This window comes from Nomia melanderi, chromosome 8 (genome assembly GCF_051020985.1).
Source record: "Nomia melanderi isolate GNS246 chromosome 8, iyNomMela1, whole genome shotgun sequence".
NCBI lineage: Eukaryota > Metazoa > Arthropoda > Insecta > Hymenoptera > Halictidae > Nomia > Nomia melanderi.
This window is the reverse complement of record NC_135006.1, coordinates 12745835-12771303: the sequence shown is the minus strand read 5'-3', so window position 1 is coordinate 12771303 and position 25469 is coordinate 12745835. Positions and strand designations below refer to the sequence as shown.

General features: G+C 36.2%; 1 protein-coding gene and 1 long non-coding RNA gene across 5 annotated transcripts in view; one reads left to right on the top strand and one right to left on the bottom strand.

Moving 5' to 3' along the window:
• The window catches only part of LOC116427458 (uncharacterized), a 267123-nt gene that overhangs the window by 77099 nt on the left and 164555 nt on the right, over positions 1-25469 (bottom strand). The gene's annotated exons all lie outside the window — the stretch shown is intronic.
• The window catches only part of Calx (sodium/calcium exchanger 3), a 241357-nt gene that overhangs the window by 89958 nt on the left and 125930 nt on the right, over positions 1-25469 (top strand). Inside the window, exon 4 of one of the 3 annotated variants that reach the window (XM_031977811.2) lies at positions 16962-16982. The exons of the other annotated variants lie outside the window; for them this stretch is intronic. Coding sequence (XP_031833671.2) covers positions 16962-16982 — 21 coding nt within the window. The remainder of the gene's footprint in view (positions 1-16961; positions 16983-25469) is intronic. 3 annotated transcript variants of the gene reach the window in all.

Here is a 25469-nt window from a genome sequence, read left to right as displayed (position 1 = left end):
GCTACTTCGTCATTAATGATTCATTGGAAAAAGAGAAAAATTCTAAGCATACGTTACGCCTATATTTCCTTTTAAATATAATAGTTGATTACAGAGGAATAATACTTGCTTTGAATTCGAACGGACTGAGTAATATATAAATTTGTTGAATCACGTTGAAAACTTCACCACGAGTCTCACTCGTTGTAGGACAAGGGGTTAAGGAAAATATTGTGTATAAATACTGATGATTATTGACAACGAAAATATTAATACCGTATTGTAGGTAGTATGCTTCTTTCATATTGAATAATTTTTATAAATGATTTCTTCTTATTTCCTCGTGTTCTCCAAAATAAAGAGCGCAAAGGAAACAGGCAAGAGCGTGTACTCGATCGTTCATTATTTCGAAAATGGCGGCGCCGAGTGGAGAATTGCGAATTTCGGCGCGGCTGCAGTTAATCGTTCCCATGAAAAACTGTGCCAGATTTTAGCGGGACTCACCGACAAGCGGCGAAACTTTGCCCACTTCTTTAATTAAACCGTTCTTATCGAAACTCGGCAAACTTCGTCGCGGAAAATCATCCTTTCGTCCCAGGAAGCCCCCGTAATTACCTATCCCAGATCGGGCCGCGATTACCGGACGTATTTCTTCTACTTTTCGCGTGGAAAGGATATCCGGGATCTTCGTGGAATATTTAAATTTCGCCGGAATTGATGCGACGTTTCCGTGTTGAGTGCCGTCGCATGTCTTTCAATCGCTGACGGTTATTTTCAATATATATTGTCGATATCGAGTTATTGGTTTGCGATGTTAATCCTTTGTACTCGGAAAGTTTTTCATTAGAAACATTCATCATTTCCTGATGAGAGGCAGACATTTTTTGAAAACAATTTAATGAGAAATCATAGACGAATTAATATTTACTATCTAATTGATACTTGATGCTTTGATGTCTAATATCAAATATCAGACATTAAAGCATCAAATATCAAATATCAAATATCAAACATTAAAGTATCAAGTATCAAGTATCAAGTATCAAGTATCAAGTATCAAGTATCAAGTATCAAGTATCAAGTATCAAGTATCAAGTATCAAGTATCAAGTACCAAGCATGAAGTATCAAGTGTCAAGTATCAAATATTAAATATAAAATATTATCTTCCTGTATCAAATCAAGTGACCACTAAAAATCCAAAGTGACCAACCTACACAGCGCAAAGCGTTAAATTAGGTTCTCCACAAATCATTCGAATGAAACCTGAACAAATAATTGTAACAAGAATATCGTGGCCGTACCAGCAGCTACACCGGCGTTTCATTAAGCTATTTTTCAAGCATCCAAGTATTTCTTACTCCGAACGTTATTTATTTCTTCCAAGTCAGTTCCACATTAAAATGAAACCAAGTTATAACAAACTTCCCGGCAATTACGACCGACGAACTGTCCCCGGCAGGCGGAATTGGAAAAGAAATCGAGAAGCGAGGGGTTAACTCGTCAGATTCGCCGCTCGGCAAATTATTTTTAAAGCAATTAAACCCGAAGCCTCCTCGAGGAATCCTGCTTGGAAGCTGAATCAATATGGCGCGGCATAAATCACAGATGAGCGAGGACGACAGAGACATGAACCGAACCGATTAACTCCAAATAGAAAAATCTAAACTCGCCCATATAAATAAACCATCAAATGTTTCCCTTCTGAAATATACAAATCGTCAAATATTGTCTTTCACGTTGACTGCCACGAGAATTTCGAGCATTTTCTTACAGTAAGATTTATTCCTTTATAATAGAGGAAACAGTATTAAATATAATTATTAACGTTTTGGTATTACAGCATTCATATTACACTATTATCTAGCTTCTCGCGTTACTAAATATTTTCATTCGATATCAATCTCCTTATTGTAATTGTTTTCAAGCAATTTGAAAGCTCAGGTCACCGGTGACCACCGTGGCAGTCAACGTGTTAATACTTTTCGACAAAGATGATATTCCTTGAAACTAACTCGAAGGGAAATCACAAGTATATTGAGGGACGAAGCTAGTAATATTTCATTTGTAAGAAAAATTGTGTTAACATAATAATCATTGACTAAGGAAGCTTTAGAAAGTAAGTCACAAGGAAACATTAAGAAACGTTGTGTCGAGTTTTGACGAACAAAGCACAAAGTAGAAGCGAGTACAAAAATTCGAGTGTTCCAGGTTACGTTTGCATTAGCTTCTTTGTTTAAAAGGCAAAAAAGGAAACGCGAATGATCGCAAAGTACTCGCGTGCTAATATTCCTATTACTATTGTAAGGATTACGATCCTTATAATTATTTCAGAGGGTAAATACTCACGTGGTACCATGGCAAAGGACAAAAAGCTCGCGAAGGTTTCAATAGAAAAGCTTGAATACCATTATTAATTCATTGCGTCTGGTTTCGCTCTAAAAAGGATCCCACAGAGTATTATTCAGTGATCCGGAACTACCAAAAAGATGTCATTTCGTCCGCTGGTGTACTCTAGCTCACAAGGGAACCTTTCCGACCGGCACACGCTGATTTTAATGAAATGTAAGCGAGACATAGTTCTCAAGAAAATGTCAAATATTTGAATTTGATAACTGTTTATCTTTCAATGTTCAAATCTTAGGTTATTAAAGATTTGAATGAAACTTAAGCGAGACAGTTCTCATGAAAGTATATGTACCAAATATTTGAATTTGATAACTGCTTATCTTTCAATGTTTTAATCTCAGATCATTAAAGGTCCGAATGAAACTTAAGTGAGAGGTAATTCTCAAGAAAATATATAAATCAAATATTTTAATTGGATAACTGTTTAAATCTTAAATCATTAATGTTTTTAATCAAACTTAAACAAGACATAATTCTCAAGAAAATATTTGATACATATATTTCCTCAGAAAAGGGCTCAAACTCGTCGCTTGTTGCTGTGAGTTGAGTTTTGCATTATTTTAATCATTTTCTACTGGATTTGTTTTAATTTCCGTAATAATTGTGTAGATAAACCACATTTGCGTTTACCATGTTTTAACAAAGTTCACCGTAATATCCCTTCCTGATTATACACAAACTTGTCACGTAAATATAATATCAAACATATTTCAACTAAAATGTTTTATTTTAAACTAATATAGACATCATAAAAAATATTATGTTCGAGGATGCGACTCGCTCGGTAGAGTAACGTTCAGCCAGGTATTCGTTAAAATAATTCCTAAAAAAATAAATTTATTGCTTTGTTGTGTCATGCATCATAAACTATACACCCTTTCCTTGACAGTTACGATTTTTGTATTATTTTAACCCTTTGCGGAGGAATGTCACTTTACTGAGATCAAACTTTCATGTTTCTAATACTAAGTTGCAAACAGATGATTCAACTGCTCAAACATCAAGAAACCAGTACATAATTTCCTTATTCCATATTATTTAGGCATTCGACGCGTTATTTGGCAGAATCTACAGGTTTTGTATAGTTCATAGAATCTTCATCCGCGAAGGGTTAATCATTGTAAGGCATACTCCGGAAACAAAACAATACAATTGTAAAGCGTGAAGCGGCCTGAACGGGAGGTCGTCCGCGTAAAATCCTCTTCCCGCGGAAGTCGCGTCGCAGCGACGGTTTATCGGCGGCCGAGCTCCGCCGTAAGGGCGGGGCTCGTAATCGAGATAAGAGGCCGTTCGGTTCGTTCCCGGGGAGAGAATTTCTCCATTAAACGCGCGGCCGTGGCTTTCGCCCCGCGACCTTGCCGCGCGAAGCCTCGGATCACGCGCGCCCCGGTGCGCCTCCATAAAGGCTCCCTCCAGCGGAGGGAGCGAGAGGGAGGGGGAGAGAGGAGGAAGAGGACACGCGTCGCTAAAATGTGGGTCGCCGCGAGAAACGCTGGGAGAAAGGCGATCTATTATCCCGAAAGAATCCGGAGGACGACTGGCACAAAGGAGAAACGAAACTAATTCCCCTGGCAGCGCGGAGTTCCGATGCGAGAGCGGACGGACGCGGTGCTTAGGCCGTACGGTAATTACCAGGGAAACACTCGTCCTTGTGCTCCCCTCGCGTGCTCCGGTGCTCCAGTTTTTTCGGAGGTCCGGCTCCTCGATGCGACGCGTTTCAGATGTTTGAAACGACGGAACGATGCGAACGTTGAATGGTTCGGTTGGATTTTTCTTTGAACTTGTACTCGGCGGACTGTGCTAATTATAGTTGACTATTCGTTTGCGATGGGGTTCGTTATGAGTTCGTTAGTTTGGGTTGCCGAGTTTTTTAGTGGAAGCACTCGATACTGATAGTGTTCGGAGGTGATGAGAAAATATAGGTGAAGCTGGTTGAGTTTAGTTGTCGATTGTTGTAGTGAGTGATGGTTTGAATGGTAATTGTCAGGGAATTGTAAATAGTAACGATCTTAATAACTGTCATAGGAACTGAAGGTAGTAATGGTAATTTAGATAGTAATCGCAGGAACTGTATATAGTGTTTCAGTAATAATTATACAGATGAACGATTGGGGACGCTGTCCGATTGATAATCACCGATGCGTGATTTGAACATAGGTACTATTTACATATACAGCGTCGCACAGGATGCACTCTGTAATCAGTGCATTTTCTGTCTTCTAATAAACCCAGCTACAATGAATGCATACAGTGGCGTTCGAAAGTTCTGGAACTGAATCCACGTCACATCGATCTGTTGCTGTCATTGATGCAAAGGATGTGGCCACAAAATACTAAGTAAAATATATTCAATACTCTATATTGAACTATTATTATAACAGAAAACAAGCTCTATTTTCCTTAAACATTCATGCAAACCTTTCAAATCATCTACGATCTCTAAAAAAACATGTGCAAAGAATATATGATTAATTTGTTCCCAGTATCCTCTCGTGGAATATACCTGTTACATATAACAAAAAGTTCTCAAAGCCTTTATTGTCTAAAAATCCCAAAAACGATCTAGAACGTTTAAACTTTTGAACAAGGTATAATATATTAAATACTATATATTAAACTATTATTATAACAGAAAACAAGCTCTATTTTCCTTAAACATTCATGCAAACCTTTGAAATCCTCAACGATCTCTAAAAAAACATGTACAAAGAATATATGATTAATTTGTTCCCAGTATCCTCTCGTGGAATATACCTGTTACATATAACAAAAAGTTCTCAAAGCCTTTGTCTGAAAATCCCAAAAACGATCCGAAACGATTGAACAGCACTGTAGACTCCAACGATTCTACCGACAGGCAGCAGTAGCCTTTTCATTCACAGTAACAAATGCTCCTATCGCACGATGCAACGGTACAGAAAAGCGAACTCGTCGACGAGGATGTCGACCGTAGTCGGCGCTGGTAGCGAAGGGGTTAATAAATAATTTCAGGAACCAGCGCGCCGGTTAAAACGCTCGATGCACATTTTACAAGGGGACGCGACCGGTCGAGTCGCATCGGTGCATTTCGGGCCGGCGGCCTGAAATCATTCCCGGAACCAATTTACCCAATTTCTGCGTGGAAAACGCGCACTCGGGCAATTACTCGGCCGGCAATATTTATACAGGCCACGCGCGCGCGCGCGCCCGCCGCGAACCCCTTTCGAATTCTCGCCTTTAATTTCGAGGGGAACCGGGGAGATTAAACGGGGACACCGATCACCGCGGTCGCGTTCGGCGAACTCCTATCCCCTGGAACGGTCCATTCGATTTTTATTGTGATCCCCTTGTCGAGCCAATGATTTTTTACTCCACCCTCGTTTCGCTCGCCTCGCTTTCCCTCTTGTTCCGTTTATTTCGGTGCGCTTCCTTTTTACCTTGTTTACCTCAGTTTGTTTTAGTTTATTCTGGCTTGACTGCTTTGCTCTATTCTTTGCTTTACTTTGCTTGTTGCACTTTACTTTAACCCGACTACTTTGCTGTATACTTTGCTTCACTTTGTTTATTTTACTTTGCTCTGTCCTTTGCTTTACTTTGCCTTTATTACTTTATTTTACTTTGACTGGATTGACCACTTTGCTCTATCCTTTGCTTTACTTTGCTTATTTTGCTTTATTTTACTTCATTTTACTTCGTTATACTTAATTTTACTTCGTTTTACTTCGTTTTACTTTATTTTAATTTATTATTCTTCATTCTATTTTCTTTTATTTTAGTTTACTTCATTTTGCTTCATTTCACTTCATTTTACTTCATTTTAGTTCATTTTAATTCATTTTACTTTATTTTACTTCATTTTACTTCATTTTACTTCATTTTACTTCATTTTACTTCATTCTACTATATTTTACTTTATTTTAATTTATCATTCCTCATTTTACTTTATTTTACTTCATTTTTCTTAATTTTCCTTCATTCCACATTTTATTTCACTCTACTATATTTCACTTTGCTTGCTTTTCTCCACCCTTTGCTTTACTTTGCTTTACTTTGCTTATTTCATTTCATTTTACTTCATTTTACTCCATTTTACTTTATTTTACTTCATTTTACTTCATTTTACTTTATTTCACATTTTATTTCATTCTACTACATTATACTTTGCTTACTTTGCTTACTTTTCTCTACCCTCCGCTTCACTTTGCTTACTCTACATTTCTTATTACTCACTTCACTTCGCTTCACTTTACGAAGCATGAAATTATATGAAATATGAAGCATATAATAATAATAATAATAATATTTGCGACGAAAAAAACGTTCGGATCCCAAGGAAAAATCGTCGCAAAGAACTACGATAGAAGAATAGAGCGAAAGGCGGTGGGCGAGCGTGTTCCCAATGGAATTGTTTTTATTATCATTTTATTGAGCTTCCCTTTGACGGGTCCGAGCCGGCACAAAGGAACCGGCCACCCTACAATGATCGAATCGCGGATGTTGCGTCGTGGCTCGGCCGCGACAGTTTTCTTCCGCATGACTTCCTGTTATTGGTCGGCGTGCACGAACGAACTGTCTATTTGCTGTCTCCCGAGGCTTTCCCGGTATTATACGATAAAGTATATCGATATGAGTACATTCTTGTCAACAAGATGGAGTTATTATTAATTCTCTGTCTCGTTGAAATTATTCGAGTCCCACGATCCGACGTTTACACGCATCGTTCGCAAATGAAAGTGATAAATGGAATTGGAAGTAATATTTTTATTATTACCGCGATAATTACATTTATGTTGGAATTTATTTATGAACTTCAATCCAGTCGGCATATAGATTTCAGGTGATTCACTCGCAGTTGAGTCGAAGCAATTATTCATAGAAATATTTCTGTATTTTCAATGCAGGATGGGAAATAAATTCAAAAAGTAAGTAATCTCACGGAAATTTCGTTAACACTGTAACTATCGTACCACTGGAAATGACTGGTTTCGGTTCTTCTGTTTTGCAATTATTAATACCTCAAAAGCATTGAATATTCGACGTGAGTTTGAAAATAAATAGTTTTACTTGTATAATATAGGTTCGGAGAAACTGAAAGTATTCTGTTGTACAATTTTTATAGGGATTATACTGTTGCAGTGTTAAGGATAGTAAATATTTGAAATGATTTTGAAAATAAATAGTTTCGCTTGAATATTATAACGAATATGTGAAGAAATTGAAAATAATCTATTGTTAAATATTTTTATAGAGGTTACATGTCTACTATATTAAACGCTGTATAGTTCTAGTATTACAAGCATTGAATATTTCAAATGATTTTGAAAATAAATAGTTTCACTTGAATATTATAACGAATATGCGAAGAAATTGAAAATAATCTATTGTTACAATTTTTATAGGGATTACGAGTCAGTCACATTAAGTGTTCTATAGTTCTAGTGTTAAAAGCATTAAACATTCAAAATAACTTTGAAAATAAATAGTTTCACTGGAGTAGTAGAATAAATATCTGAAAAAACTGAAGATAATCTTTTGTTACAATTTTTATAGGGATTAATATCAGTTACGACTGATTATACGTGCAGTAGTTCAAATGTTAACTCTTTGCACTCGAAAGGTAACTCACTCACCATTCGATTCGATATAATAAAATTCCAAAGTGTCACGTATAATATTAAGTTTCGTACGATGCATCAATATGTGAAAAATTTCTATAAACTATCTTTGTTTCTTAATTTACGTATGATTCCTCATAACTTCGTTTCAAATACTGTCGTCTGTGTCTCTTCGGAAAGTGTCGAATATTTCTAGCGAAAAGCTTTCGAGTGCAAAGGGTTAAAACGCTTCTACCTTCCGAACTCGAGACAAATAAATCATTTCATTGCATTATACACCTCTCAAAGATCCCTCGATCACCCCGGCAACAGAGAAAACAATCGAAAACCGGCTCGTTCCAACGCGTCCACTGTTCCCAGCGTTAAAATCCGAACGCCGACACTCTCGCCGAAACGTCAAAAGAACCATGCTCTCATTGTCCTCGGAACACGATGATTCCTCGAAGTAAGTTGCGCGAGAGAAGTCACGGGGCTGTTCCAATCTCTTTGGAAGCTGTTTGGCCCGCGTTGGCTCGATGCCCGCGCCCCGCACCGTTTCACCTGTGTGCAGCTCGTATCGTGCACGGTTCGCCGACGAGTTATCCCGTCCAAATACAGACACGCGCACATACATACAGAGGTAACTTCGAAAACTGTTCCCGAAAGGCTTCCCGCGCCGGTCCGAAAGTTTCAACAGCCACCGAGCAATTGTGTCTCGCGTCCTTAACCCATTCGGGTCTATTGTGTCTCGCGCGTTACGTGCACGGACGTCGACCAATTAGGAACCAGCCCGAACACGACGAGATTCTCTTTGAAAAACGAGATGTTAGGAGACTGAGAGAGAGAGAGAGAGAGAGAGAGAGAGATTAGACGATCGAATTTTGGGCGAATAAATCTACAGGATTTGCAACGGTTTAACCCTTTGCGGACGAATGTCGGCATTTCGAGATGAAACTTTATATTCGTAACACTAAGTCGCGAACAAATGATTTAATTAGTCGAAGAAGAGATCAGCGCGTAGTATTCTTTTTTCTATTAATTGAGCAATCGATGTATAATTTAGCTCGATCTGCCGAAGGTTTTGTGTATTTCAAGGAATCGTCCGCAAAGGTTAACCCTTTGAACTCTGTAGGCTCGAATATTGCGCCAGGAATAATATTAGATATTTTAATGGATCTTGAAGAAACTACCTTACAATTATTAGATTTTTCACACATCCAAATCTTGCATTTAAAAATAAAAGATCTATGAAATGTTATAGCATTTTCCATTTTCGCTAGGGATACTATAAAAATCAGTTGCAGTTGCTGATAGATTGCAAAACCATCTGGAGTGCTAAGGGTTAACGTGAAATTAAGTTAAACTCATTCGATGTGAGGTAAGGTGACGGAAACTTGAAGTTAATTCAAGTTGAAACTACTATTTACTAAACAATTCTAAACGTTAGTGATTCTAACATCGATTAACCATTGAATAAACTGAATTTCACTAATCACTAAACGTTTCTAAATTCTACGAAAAATTATCAAATTATTTAACTTTCCTGTTGATTATTAAGCAGCGTTTATAAGTACTAAAGATTGTTATTATCTACTAAACAATTCTAAACCATCGAATTCTTAGTTAACAGGAACTATGACTATGGTATGCGATCCAAGTTGACTAAAATAAATGTTTGCTGTCGATAATCCTGTCGATTGTAGTAAATAAAAGTATCAAACAAGAATAAACGCGAAACTTTGCGATTGGTGCATGAAAACTGTAAAATTTCGTATTTAACATTAAGTCTTGAATAATCTGTCAATACATGAAGTGTTTAAATGAAATATCATTGTTCCACTTATTTTGTGAATAGATTCCTCCTTAAGTTAATTAAAAAAAAAATCTAATCTATATCTTATAAAAATAAATTGAATATTTCCAGTGACAAATTTTTCGAGTGCAAAGGGTTAACTGTCTGTCCATGTCACAAACGAAACTTCGAGAATCGAAAGAAACAGCGTACTTACGATGCAAATTAAAAATCCATAATCAGCAAAACTCAGAACTTCCTTTGCGAATGGGCAAAGAGCGTAAATTACAGCGCTGCCGGACGTACCGCGGAGCGTGTTTACGTTCGCCAAGCTAATTTATACCGTCCGAGGCTTAATTGTTGATCCCCCGATGTTGCAACGACGGAGAAGCTCGCGGCGGAGCGTCGTAACGCGAAATTTCCGGCGGTCCCCGCCGGTCCGGAGCGTCACGAGCCGGTTGTATCTCACACGGACACCGCGATACTTCTTCCGAACGGCATCGATAAATATTCCGCGAGCAGCCGGTCGGAAAAATGAAGATAAACGAGTGCAGGAAACGCGAGGTGTCGAGCTACCGGCCGGCCAGCATCGACAACGGAGAAATGGGACGACTCGCGGGGCGAAACTTTCGGATCGCCTCGATTTTTCCAGTAATATCCTTCTCCGCGTGGCGAACCCTCTCCGCGAATCGAGGGTAACGCGTTTCGAAAATTCTCGGCTTCCAGCGGAATCCATGCTGTTCTATATTTCACGTGAATTAATGAGATCGCACGTGGGCGTGTACTTGCTTCATCGCTAGAACCGAGCAAATAATACGATCGATGTGTAATCGTTGTAAACATTGTAACGATAGATTGTTTTTACATTATTTCATTATTAACCCGTTGTCCTATGATCTATTATTGAACTGTGAAACGTAGAAACTTTGTGGTTAATAATTTGCTGGAGAAAGAGAAAAATTCTGTGCATATTCTGTGTCTACGTTTTTATAGTAATTGATAACAGAAGAATAATACCTAATTATAATTTGAGGCAATTGAATAATATTTCTATTTGTTGAATTCTATTTAAATTCTTCATCACGAGTCTCATTATTGTAAGGCAAGGGGTTAATGTTAATATTTTCCCCGTTTTTCCATTGTTTAGCCAACCGAACGAGATCTCTCAACTTTTCACTTAGCAACGTATTGCCTCTTATTCTGTTTATCTTTTCTTTTGTTATTTGGTAAGTCTCAAGGGGGATTATTTACAATTTATCAGTTACGGTTTTTGTTTTTGTTAAGCACAGTTTTTCACCGAATCAGTTGGAAGAGTTCAATTGAAGATAATGGAGGAGATTGTGGTTATATTAATATCTCCCTACTGTTTCATCATTAACATCATTATTCTCCTTGTCATTTTACTATTGGCGTTATTTTTCAACTACTTTATTACTGATAAACGTTGAACCTTGTAATTTGTATACAATCAAGCGACCGAAGTCACCCCTCGAGTGCAACGTGTAAAATAACACTGTAGCGAAGGTTATACAATACAAATGGTAAAATTAATTATAAAACAGCAATCGAAAGGATTGTTCTTGTTTTTACGAAGCTCTAACCAAATAACACTATAATTAGCATCGTAAGACTATAGAATGCAAAGAGTGAATATTACAAGACAAAAATTGTGAAAGACCGAGAATTTGAAGGTTGAATGCTTGAACATTTGAAAGTTAGAAGACTTGAGAATTTAAAAACTGTAAAAATAGGGAATTTGAAGGTTGAATGCTTGAACATTTGAAAGTTAGAAGACTTGAGAATTTAAAAACTGTAAAAACATGGAATTTGAAGGTTGAATACTTGAACACTTGAAATTTAAAAGATTTGAAAATTGAAAAATTGTAAAAATAGAGAATTTGAAGGTTGAATGTTTGAACATTCGAAAGTTACAAGATTTGAAAATTGAAAAATTGTAAAAAACAGAGAATGTAAATGCTTGAACAGTTGAAAGTTAAAAGATTCGAAAATTGAAAAGTTGTGAAAAATAGAGAATTTGAAGGTTGAATGCTTGAACATTCGAAAGTTAGAAGATTTGAAAATTGAAAAGTTGTGAAAAATAGAGAATTTGAAGGTTGAATGCTTGAACATTCGAAAGTTAGAAGATTTGAAAATTGAAAAATTGTAAAAAACAGAGAATGTAAATTGAACATTTGAAAGTTAAAAGATTCGAAAATTGAAAAGTTGTGAAAAATAGAGAATGTGAAGGTTGAATGCTTGAACATTCGAAAGTTAAAAGATTCGAAAATCGAAATCAAAAGCGTAAAATTAATTATAAAACACAGCAATCGAAAGGATTGTTCTTGTTTCTACGAAGCACTAACCAAACAACACCATAAATAGCATCGTAAGACAATAGAATGCAAAGAGTGAATATTATAAGACAACAATCCAGAGGATTGTAATCGGAACGAGTGTTGACAGTGACAAGCGTCAGACAGCTCGGACAATGCATTCGAAAAGAAGATTGAAACTGGAGAAGCACGAGGTGATCCGGCGCGGTCGGAGAATGCGTCGCGTGCAGCGTGCACTTTTGTAATTGAAAGGAACGAGCGAGCATTCGCGGCGCCAACTCCGGTTCCCGACGTTGTAACTAATTAGCCGCGGCTGCGACGCGGCTAATGCGTTTATACAGGCACGCGGGCTTATACTTTGTGCTGGAAATTCGACGCCGCGGCGACGGTTAATTGCGAACCGCGGGGAACCGCGACCGCGTGCCTGCTTTGGGCTCGATCGTGCTTAGACTTCGGTGATTGGCAACTTTGGACGGTGCGTCGATACTGAAATTAATTTCGTACGATCCAGACGGTGGGTTCCCTCGGGCGTACAGTGGCGTGCAAAAGTTTCGAGATTATTTTTCGAATTGAATCTACGTCGCGTCGATGCGTTGTCGTTGACGCTATTTCCACTGAATTTTTAACACTAGAACTACCGAGCAGTGCAACTAATGGTACCAAATACTTGAAATGGAAGGAATATGTCATTAGGTAGCATTGTTTATAATATAGAAATGTTTTCAAATAATCATGGTTTCATTGAGTGAACTATAGTAATTCGATTTAGCTGTGGGTCACCGGTGACACAACTAACCTTTTAGAATGAATTTAACATTTCAGCGTTCAATCGAAGATTCCTCTCACACAATGCAGCCTATAGACAAAACCTCAAATTCTACTAACACATGGAAATTGAAGATTATCATGTCGCTTAGTCCCTGCTACACAAAATGATTTCCATCAAAAATAAGAATTTTCTGCGAATACACTCCGTTTCTCTATATATAACGTTCGAATCGAATCGCGAAGTATACATTATCGTCGAAGATACTGCAAGATACCCCTATAATGTAAACAAAAGTATAACCACCATGTGTCCAGCTCTATACCCGACAATTTTTGTCTGAAACATTTTTCCCTGTCACTTATAGTTTCTGTATAATTTATCGAGTTTCGCTCAGAAAATTGGCGTTTCGCCGTACTGTGCGAGATCATTTCGCAGCCTTGGCGAGATTACTCCGATATCTCGTTCTTCTATTCGAGACACTTTTGTAACGTCGTTTCCGTAGGCGTCCCGAGCTCGCGGGAAATGAGCCGGCAGCGGTTGTAATTGCGGAACGGCGACGGTATTTCCATCGGTGGCCGATGACGGCCTTTCGCGGACAGTCCCGGGGCTTCTCGGTTTAATTGCGACGACGTTTAACGGGAACCGCGGCGGAACGAGGGGACCGAGGGTTTCGTCCTTGGCTCGAGTGAATCGAAAAGAGGAATTTATTATTATTCGCGGATCGAGCCTTCTGCTGGAAACGTTCCTGACTTATTAACCCTTTGCACTCGAGAGGTGACTCTCATTCACCATTTGCTTTGATGCAGCAGAATTAGGAAATTAAATATTTATTACTTTAAATTAAACCTTCACACTTTTTAACATTCACCATTTGATTTGATACAGCAAAAGTATTGAATTAAATATTTATTACTTTAAATTAAAGTTTCACACTTTTTAACATTCACCATTTGATTTGATACAGCAAAAGTATTGAATTAAATATTTATTACTTTAAATTAAACCTTCACACTTTTTAACATTCACCATTTGATTTGATACAGCAAAAGTATTGAATTAAATATTTATTACTTTAAATTAAACCTTCACATTTTTTAACATTCACCATTTGATTTGATACAGCAAAAGTATTGAATTAAATATTTATTACTTTAAATTAAAGTTTCACACTTTTTAACATTCACCATTTGATTTGATACAGCAAAAGTATTGAATTAAATATTTATTACTTTAAATTAAACTTTCACATTTTTTAATATTCAAAATTTGATTTGATACAGCAAAAGTATTGAATTAAATGTTTATTACTTTAAATTAAGGTTTCACATTTTTTAACATTCACCATTTGATTTGATACAGAAAAAGTATGAAATTAAATATTTACTACTTTAAATTAAGCTTTGTATTATTATGTGAAATGTTTAATTTAAATATCTTTGTTGCTTAATTTCTCTGTGAATTATCGTTAGAATAGGTTCAAACGATATCATCTATATCTCGTCAGAAAATGTTGAATATTTCCATTGAAAAACTTTCTGCGCTCGAAAGACTAATTTGACGATAATTCATAGATAAATTAAGTAGCAGATTCAGAAATATTAAACCTTTGCGGACGAATGTCGACATTTCGAGATGAAATTTTTGTATTTGGAAGACTAAATTGCAGGCAAATGATTTAATTACTCGGATAGCAGGTGATTAGCATGTATTTCCTGTTATCGTTATTATTTAAGCAATTAATATATAATTCAGCTTCATCTGTTGAAGATTTTGTACATTTTAAAGAATCTTCGTCCGCAAAGGGTTAACTCTTTGCACTCGAAAGTTTTTCACTGGAAATATTCAACATTTTCCGACGAGATATAAACGACATTGTCTGAAACTAATCTAACAATAATTCACAGATAAATTAAGCGACGAAGCTGTTTCATTTAAATATTTCACATAGCAATACAAAGTTTAATTTAAAGTACTAAATATTCAACTTCATAGTTTCCCTGCATCAAATCAAGTGGTGACTGAGTCACCTCTCGAGTGCGAAGGGTTAAATTAGAATTGAAACGAAACAAGTGACATTTGGACGTTCTAAATTCAATTTCACCCTTTACACTATATATACTACATCATTTATAGCATTAAATATTATGAACAAATCGGAATGATTTGTCTGAAGAAAGAGGATCAAAAATCTAGGACATGATGTCACGATAAAACAAATATCTTTGACTAATCTTTCAAATTTCCGCCATAGATTACAAAACTATCTGCAGTTAACCAGTTAAATATGGAACTTAATTTGAAAAATCTCTCATTCGGCGCAATAGAATCAAATAACGAAGTGTATACTCATTAAATGCAGGCGAGATGCACTTAAAATATATCCTAACGAAAAGCTAAAGCGAAGCGAAGAAGAAATTACATGTTTGTCTCAAAAAATAAATAATCCATCGTTGAAAGAGTCAGCACCATTATGAGTTTCAAGATGACGTGTATACTCGTCGAACACAGTTAACTGGTTAAGAGCCATTGTTGTAAAGTTTCCCAGAACCCAGGTCCCTCGATCCCACGATTCGATCGACGATTTAAAGAACGAAGAGGGCGCACGTTTTCAGCCGTGGAACGAGGCGGCCCGAAGAGGGTGACAAGTAAAAGCGTTTCTGGGTCGCGGCGAGGGTCGGATGTTCGGCTGTTGGCATTTCTAACGCGATTATGCGCGTCACGGCCGCTTTGTGCATGTCACGACGATTGTGTAGCGTACGCTACGCCCCGTGATCCACCCATGGTGTTGAAGATTGTGGAGGGATGTTGGATTTCGGTCGGGGAAACGATGATTTCGAGATGACTGCGGATCCTGGGGAATGCCATTTATTCGGGGTGGGAGTCGGAATGAAGTTCCGGGGATGGTTTAATGAAATGGCAGTGAAATAATTGGAGTGCTCGTGTTCGACGACCTTTCCGAGAGGGTTTTCCGATCGGAGGAGAAACCTTCACGATTAACACGTTCAGTGCCACGTGTACCGCGTGTGTTAAACGAAATTTAAATTCCAACATTTTTCGTGCGATGGATGTAGCGCGTGAGTCGTACGATCGTTTTCACGTTGACTGCCACAAGAATTTCTAGCGTGAATGTTTATTCTTTAATAACGAAGGCGAATGATGATGAAAATAATTATTAATAGTTTAGTATCAGAGTAATATTACGCTGTGATCTAGATAATTATGCTACTAAATATTTCTCTTTAAAATCAAGTTTTTTATTATAATTGTTCTTCAGCAGTTCGAAAGCTCCGGTCACCGGTGACCGGAAATATAGAAATCCAAGTTTAGAAATTTGGAAATCTGGGGATTTGAAAATTTAGAGATTTGAAAATTTGGAGATTTGAAAATCTAGAGAATTGGAAGTTTAGAAGTTTGGAAATTTGGAGATTTGAAAATTTAGAGATTTGAAAATTTAGAGATTTAAAAATTTAGAGATTTGAAAATTTAGAGATTTGAAAATTTGGAGATCTGAAAATCTGGAGATTTGGAAGTTTAGAAATTTGGAAATCTAGAGACTTGAAAATTTAGAGATCTGAAAATTTAGAAATTTGGAAATCTGGAGATTTGAAAATTTAGAGATTTAAAAATTTAGAAATTTGAAAATCTGGAGATTTGAAAATTTAGAAATTTGAAAATCTGGAGATTTGAAGGTTTTGAAATTTGGAAATCTAGAGATTTGAAAATTTAGAAATTTGAAAATTTAGAGATTTGAAAGTTTTGGAATTTGAAAATTTAAAAATTTGTAACTGTTCTTCAGCAATTCGAAAGCGCCGGTCACCGGTGACCACATGTGGTACACGTGAATTTTTGTAACGAAATATTTTTAAGGGACACATGGTCAAGAATAGTTGTATACTAATAGTTGTATTCATCAAGACGATGTATTGTCTTGTTCCAATGCAATAATATATTGTTAGGGTTAATTAGAATATTGATCAGAAGTATTCTGGTAAGGTACTACCAACTGTTACGTTAATTTATTCTCAATTAAGAACTGCATAGATTTTGTACAGAAGAAATGTGTAAGTTAGCGTATAATGAATATTAATGAATAAAATGAAATTTCAGGTGTTTTGGGAGGACGATTAAGTGAGTAACGAACTGTTACTGAATTTAACACACTTATGATTTAGTGTTGCAGAGTGTGAAAAGGATTACGTGAAGTCTAACGGTTAACGAATTAGTGCGAGTGGGCTGCGAATTCGGAGAGTTGTTACACTAATCCTATTAACTGTTCACACGGCTAATCGCTTATCATGGAAGAGTAATTGTATAAGTACTCTTCCATCAAATCTGCCAACTATGAGAAACACTTTCGTTGTACGCAGAAGATAACTTCATCCGTAACTCTTGATAAATCGGTATATGAAGGATTAAACGAACAAAGACTAGATAATTGCATACTCTATCAATTTTTCCAAGTTTCTTTAATTTCTGAAGCAAGTCAACTGAAACTTTTAACTGAGAAATTACAAATTTCAACTTGAAGTCAATATGCGTAGAATTGAACGAACCACAACGAGAAAATTTCATACCCTTTCAATTATTTCAATTTTCATTCAGTTTTAAAGCAAGACAATTGAAACTTTTAACTAAGAAATTACAAATTTCAACTTGAAGTCAATATATGAGGAGTTAAACGAACCAAAACAAAATAATTTCATACATTTTCAATTTTTCCAATTCTCTTTAATTTCTAAACCAAGACAACTGAAACTTTCAACTAAGAAATTAAAAATTGCAACTTGAAGTCAATATGCGAAGAATTAAACGAACAGAAACAAGAAAATTTCATACCCCTTCAATTTTCTTTACTTTCTGAAACAAGACAACTTAATATTTCAACTAAGAAACTAAAAATTTCAACTTGAAATCAATATGCGAATAGTTAAACGAACGAAAACAAAATAATTTCATACCCCTTCAATATTCCTTAACTTCCAAGTCAAGAGAACTTAATCTTTCAACTGAGAAATTAAAAATTTCAACTTGAAATCAATATATGAAAAATGAAACGAACACAAAACAGGATTATTTCACAACCCCTTCAATTATTCCAATTTTCGTTCATTTTTAAAGCAAGACAACTGGAACTTTCAACTAAGAAATTACTGATCCCGGAAGCTCGAATAACAAGTTACTCGACACGGGGAAAAAACCGGCTTACAAAAACGCCCCGTCAGAATCTGCCGATAAAACGAAGCTCACTGTCGGAAGGGAAACAGGAAAAAAAACGTCCGTTCTCTTTGCGTGTCGCGGGGCAATCATTTCCCCGACTCGCAATTTAATTTCAGCGTGGATGTAGCTGCCGGTGGCCAGTTTCCCGCGGGATCGATCACGTCCGCGGGACGAGCGGCTCGCAATAAAACCGGACGCGAATCGCTCGTGTCGCGGTCCACTTTCGCGGCCTGATTGTCAATGGAAAAAGTGCCACCGCTAATTTCCCCGAGCTAATTAACTTTTAAGTATGGACGTGAATTCATGCTTCTAACGCTACGGCTACTTACGAATTAAGCTGACTGGTTTCGGTTTTTTGTCTCAGAATTGTTTATTGATATTTTCAGAACATCGAATATATATACATTGGAATATTATATATATATATATATATATAATTATATAATCAGTATATAAATAGTTTTACTTGAATAATATGGGTTTGAAGAAACTGAAAATATTTTGTTGTTACAAGTTTTATAAGGATTATATTATTTCAATGTTAAAAGCATTAAATATTTTACAACATTCTGAAAATAAATAGTTTCACTTGAATATTATAATGAATATGTGAAGAAACTGAAAATAATCTATTGTTAAATATTTTTATAGAGATTACACGTCAACTATATTAAATGCTGTATAGTTCTAGTGTTAAAAGCATTGAATATTCGAAATGATTTTGAAAATAAATAATTTCATTTGAATCCTATAATAGATGTCTGAAGAAACTGAGAATAATCTATTGTTAAATATTTTTATAGAGATTACACGTCAACTATATTAAATGCTGTGTATTAAATATTCGAAATGATTTTGAAAATAAATAGTTCCATTTGAATAATGGATGTCTGAAGAAACTGACAATAATCTATCGTTGCTATTTTTATAGATATTACATATCAATCGTATTAAATGCTTTGTAGTTCTAGTGTTAAGTAAGAAAGTCTGAAAGTTACTGATTAATGTTAAATATTCTCATTTGTGGCAACTAAAAAGAAAATATATTAAATTTATTTGTTTTCGCTTATTTAAATATCTTTACATATATAATAGTATCAACTGTACAACGAAAATTTCATTGGTTTCAACTTAAAAGTTAACTTAAAAGTTAAATCCCCGTCACGTCGCACCGATGATTTCGTCTGGATGAATTCAGGAGAAAAACAGCGAACAAGTCAGCCGCGAGACGCTGAAAAGCGCGACGGATTCATCGGTACCAGATTGCCGCATCGCTGAACATTGTACCAGTTTAAAGAACATCGTCCGCCAGTATTCATGAATTCGCGTGTCCGCAATATTATTATTATTATTGAAATTATTGGGTTGCCTTTAGTGATGCATTGATTGGACGTGAATTATAGAGAGCGCATCCCGTGGAGTACGGAGCGTTTGTGGTGGCAAACATTGTGCTCGCTTTGATTGGCCACAAAGGGATCGTTTCGATGTTTGAACGTATGGATATTTCATTATGCCGAAAGTTGGGTGTTTCGGGATTACGAGGTTCGGAAGTAAAAAGATTTAAAAGTTGGACAGTTGAAACGTTTGAAAGTTGAACTGGACAATTGGGAAACTGGAGAAATTGGAAAATTTGAAGGTTGAATGTTTGAACATACGAAAATTAAAAGACTTGGAAATTTAAAAATTGTAAAAATAGGGAATTTGAATGTTGAATGTTTGAACATTTGAAAGTTAGAAGATTCGAAAATTGAAAAATTGTGAAAAATAGAGAATTTAAAGGTTGAGTGCTTGAACATTTGAAAGTTACGGTTTCGAAAATTGGAAAATTGTAAAAAATATAGAGTGTGAAGGTTGAATGCTTGAACATTTGAAAGTTAGAAGATTCGAAAATTGAAAAATTGTGAAACATAGAGAATTTAAAGGTTGAATGCTTGAACATTTGAAAGTTAGAACATTCGAAAATTGAAAAATTGTAAAAATAGGTAATTTGAAGGTTGAATGCTTGAACATTTGAAAGATAAAAGTTTCGAAAATTGAAAAATTGTAAAAAATAGAGAATTTGGAGCTTGAATGCTTGAACACTTGAAAGTTAGAAGATTCGAAAATTTAAAACTTGTAAAAACAGGGAATCTGAAGCTGGAATATTTCAACATTTGAAAGCTAAAAGATTCGAAAATTGAAAAATTGTAAAAAATAGAAAATGTGAAGATTCAATGCTTGAACATTCGACAGTTAAAAGATTTGAAAATTTTAAAATTGTAAAAATAGGGAATCTGAAGCCGGAATATTTCAACATTTAAAAGCTAAAAGTTTCGAAAATCAAAAAGTTGTGAAAATAGAGAATTCGCAGGTTGTATACGTGAAAACTTGAAAGCTAAAACATTGAAAAAGAAGGATGTAAATTTACGCCTTTCGTATATATTGATAGACTTGTGAGAGCGTATATATACGTGTTTAGCAGTCAAAGGATTAAGATACAAGCAATTTAGACGCATCTCGTCTAAGAAAGCAATATTGGCAGGACGATTCTCGCGAGCGTCCGCTTCTCGGAACGGGAAACAGGTGAAACACTCGCAGAGACGCCGGATGAAAGGCAATTGAATCTGACCGGATGCACGGGAATCGTAATGCATCGGTTTTTCCGGGGAAAAAGGCGATACGAGCTCTCCTGCGGGCTACACGCAGTCGACAGTCGCTGCAAGCGGAATGATATCTCTTACCTGAGCACGATGCATCTTTCACGGGCCGCTCGAACGGAGCTGAGGAACGTGCCCCCAGGATATCGCGCTTGGAAGTCGAGGAGGCCTTGACTTTTGTTCGTTGCTACACTTCAGACACTTTCCTTGAGCACTCGCGTTGAAAAATTGAGACATGTCCTCTTTATTTGCACCGTCAGACGCGTTTGAGATTCGAGTGTTCGTTGATTGAGTTTGTAAGAATTTTATGTTGAGTTTTGGGAACGTTTGATAGAGGACTAGGAATTTTATTTTTGAAATTCTGGAGTTTTGGAGTTCGAAAGTCCTAAAGTTCTAAAGTTCTAAGGTTCTAAGGTTCTAAAGTTCTAAAGTTCTAAAGTTCTAATGCTCTAAAGTTATAAAGTTTCAAAGTTCTGAAATCCCAAAGTTTTGAAGTTCTAAAGTTCTACAGTTCTAAAGTTCTGAAGCTCTAAAATTCTAACGCTCTAAAGTTCTAAGGCTCTAAAGTTCTAAAGTTCTAAAGTTCTAAAGTTCTAAAGTTCTAATATCCTAATATTTCAATATTCCAAAATATCAAAATTTCAAAATTCCAGCATGTCAATATTCCAATGTTTAAAAGTTCCAAAGTTCCAAAACTATAATATTCCATTATCACAATATTCCACAATACCAAAATTTCAAAATACCAAAATTTGAAAATACCAGCATATTAATATTCCAATGTTTAAAAATCCTGAAGTCCCAAGTTCTAAACCAAAATTCCAACACATCGATACTCCAACGTTAAAAAGTTCCGAAACCCCGAAACCCCAAAACTCCAAAGTTTGGAGAAACTGAAAATATTCTATTGTTACAATTTTTATAGGTATTATACTATTGCAGTGTTAATAGCAGTAAATACTTGAAATGATTTTGAAAATAAATAGTTCTACTTGAATATTATAAGGAATATGTGAAGAAACTGAAAATAATCTATTGTTAAATCTTTTTATAGACATTACACGTCAACTATATTAAATGCTGTATATCAAATATTCGAAATGATTTTGAAAATAAATAATTTCATTTGAATTCCCAAGATAAATTCATTGAAGTCCCAAAGTTCCAATACTTCGATACCGCATAAAATCCCACCATCCAACCGCCACACGCGACAAACGCACAGCAAATTGAAAGTCCAGGCGTCAAAGTAGAACGATGCCACCACAGGTCGAAAATTCCCTGCCCAAAAAATATCCCCACTATATCATCCCTCACACTATTGCATTAAAAACCCGTATAACGAAACCTCCTGCTGAATCTCAATTCGCGTTGAATTACAGTCAAACCTGTTTTTCTGCGGTCCTTTTCTATGCGATTATTTTTTGTGCGACTTTTCTATGCGGTATATGGACTACGACGAGTAGTTATCATTGCAAAAACTGGAAAATACCTCTATAACATAAACAGAAGTATAACGACCACATTTCTAGCTCTATACCCGACAATTTTTGTCTGAAACATTTGTTCCTGTCACTCATACTTTCTAATTTATCGAGTTTCGCTCAGGAAATTGGCGTTTCGCTGTAGAGTCGAACCTCTCTTTGTACGGTCATTTTCTATGCGATTTTTTTGTGCGATTAATTTTGTGCTACTTTAATGTGGTATATGAATTCCAACGGTGTTGTTTTCCAAGTGACGAAATCGACTTTGAACCAGTTCATCGCAAGAACCGCGTTTTGGATTACGACGAGTAGCAGTGAATTACGTGCATTATGAAAATTTCTCCACGTGTGAGAAATGAAATTTTTTAAAATGATTCCATGTGTAATTTAATTATTTATTTTGTTTGACAGCGCTGTCTCGCTATTTCGTAAATTCCTGAACATTTTTTCTTGCGCGATTTCCTTTATGCGGTCCCCACCGCGCAGAAACAGGTTCGACTGTATACAGAAGTGATTCTAAACGAAGGAACGGGCGACCGTAACGCGTGTACGGTATTCGATATTCACGAGGAATCGAGTCGAATTAAAATAGTCGGCGCTCGTTCGCGTTGGATGAGTGCTGAATGATTAAAACGAAGCGGTGTTCCGTTTGGCCGGCTCGATCGGAATATTTCATGCGCTCTCCGACGTCGGTTACGGTCGGAGGCCGCATCCTTGGGGATGATAAATATAATCGTCCCTTCAAGAAGAATCAAGAGCCGTCCTCCCGTTTAATCCAAGGTCGGACGCATTTAGATTGAACCGCGGCGATGAGAATACCGCGATCGGAGCACTCCGCAGGGCGGGAAAGCTTCCGGCGCCGAAATTCAATTTCTCGGTTTACGGAGGAGCGGTGCGACTGACGGGAAATCGATTGGATCGTTCGCCGCCGATGCGTGTCGTTAATCTTCGGGTTGAACGATCTTCTCGCGAAAAAACAGTCGGTCTTGTTACGAATATTTTCGAACGACATCGTCCGAAACTAATCTAACGGTAATTCACAGATAAATTGACACGTTGAACGATTTCGTACAGCGAAATACACGAAATGGAAAAAGTACGATATTAAATCGTTTGACTGAATTGGAATATTATCATTGCACGTTTATCGAACTGAATGTCACCGCAATGGATAGCATTATTTATAATATAGAAATATGTGCGAATAATCACCGTTTCATTGGGTGAATTATAGTAATTCGATTTGCTTGGGGGTCACCGGTGACCCCCATGGCATTCAACGTGTTAAGCAACGAAGCTATTTTATTTAAATATTTCACATAGCAATACAGAGTTTAGTTTAAAGTACTGAATATTCAACTTCGTAGTTTTTCTGCATCGAATCATTTGGTGAGTGAGAGGCGCCTCTGGAGTGCAAAGGGTTAACGATGTATTCAATACTTTCTATAATTTCATCGAACGAATATACTTTGTAGCTTTCAAGTTACAATGACGTTGAACTTTCGTTAAATACATGTATTTATTCTTAGCTCTCGATTACTCAAGAAAATTCATTCCGATCTTAACGATTTTTGATGTTTTTGTTTCGCATATTTCAGATATTTGTGATCCTAGGTAGACATCTCTTGTAAACTTTAGATATTTTAGATACTTCTGAATTGATGAAGTAGATTCTAAGGTCTCTATTATGAATTTTATCTCTTGTAAACTCTAGATATTTTAGACACTTCTGAATGAATGAAGTAGATTCTAAGGTCTCCATTATGAATTTTATTATCTTATAAACTCTAGATATTTTAGATACTTCTGAATTAATGAAATAGATTCTAAGGTCTCTATTATGAATTTTATCTCTTGTAAACTCTAGATATTTTAGACACTTCTGAATTAATGAAGTAGATTCTAAGGTCTCCATTATAAATTTTCTTATAAACTCTAGATATTTTAGATACTTCTGAATTAATGAAGTAGATTCTAAGGTCTCCATTATAAATTTTCTTATAAACTCTAGATATTTTAGATACTTCTGAATTAATGAAGTAGATTCTAATTTTTCTATTATGAATTTTGACAATCACGTTAAACTTTCATTAAATACATATGTTTATTCCTAACTCTCGATTACTCAAGATCCCTTTAATTATTTATACCATAGTAACACTATAATAGCATTCAACACAAGAGCAAGTTCTTTCTTATATTTCTCATTATCACCGTTGTGCACCGTCACAGCACAAGAGTTAGCTCTCACAAAGTGTCACTTGCAACACGGTCTCGCAGCACTGCGTTTTCTAGGAAGCTATCTATCGTGTTTTAGGGGGGTTACGTCTAGAAGATTGGACCGTCGACGACAGGTCAAGAACCAATGAGTCACGGTACGGGAATCGTATCAGCAGAAACATAACACTATCCCCGTCCACGCGAATTATCCCGAGGGAAACGGGATCGCACGTTTCCTATCGATTTCCCCGTAAACCGCTTACACAGATCCGTCCTCTTCTTCTTCGCTCCTCCTTCCATCGCGGAATTATTGCTCGAACCTAGCGACGACTCACGGAGAAGAACTCAACGAGAGCAGGACTACGATGGAAGTGGGCAATAATAGTTTGGGCATTGTCTCCGATGCTCCAATTGCAGATTTAATTCGATACTAAAACGATATTTACCTTGCCAGTTTTTACTGTGGCAATTAGCTTTGATTGTTGAGCACTCCTTTGGTCGTGGTAATTAATTTGCTGGGGATTCGATTCTGGTTTAAGTGTCGAACAGAAATGATAGTTGAACCACTTTTGCTGGGAATATCTTTTTAAGGAAGGTTTCATTGGACGCAGCGAACTTATAAAATTTTCAATTCAATATTAAACCTAATTCAAGTAAAATAGTTCTGTCGCTTGATTTATAGAGGATGATCAATTGTGTTAGTTGCGAAAAATATCGTTAATCTTTAGTCAGAAAGTAATGAATATTTCTAATGAAAAATATTGTCGAGTGCGAAGGGTTAACACATTGCGTACCGGCTAATTTTCAGGAAATTCTGCGGATGGCAATTTTCACTGAGGTGAACTTATATCATTATATATAGGAAAACTCAGATGTCATATTGTTATGTAATATATTTTAAATAGGTAATCAATTTGAATTAAATTTTATATTTTTTTCAATGCTGTGGTAATTAGCGAAGTTGCATAGCTAAGTGTCTTTATATAAATCAAGATTTCTCGTTACCGGTGCGCAATGTGTTAACACTAGAATCACGTACCAGACAAAATGACTGGTTT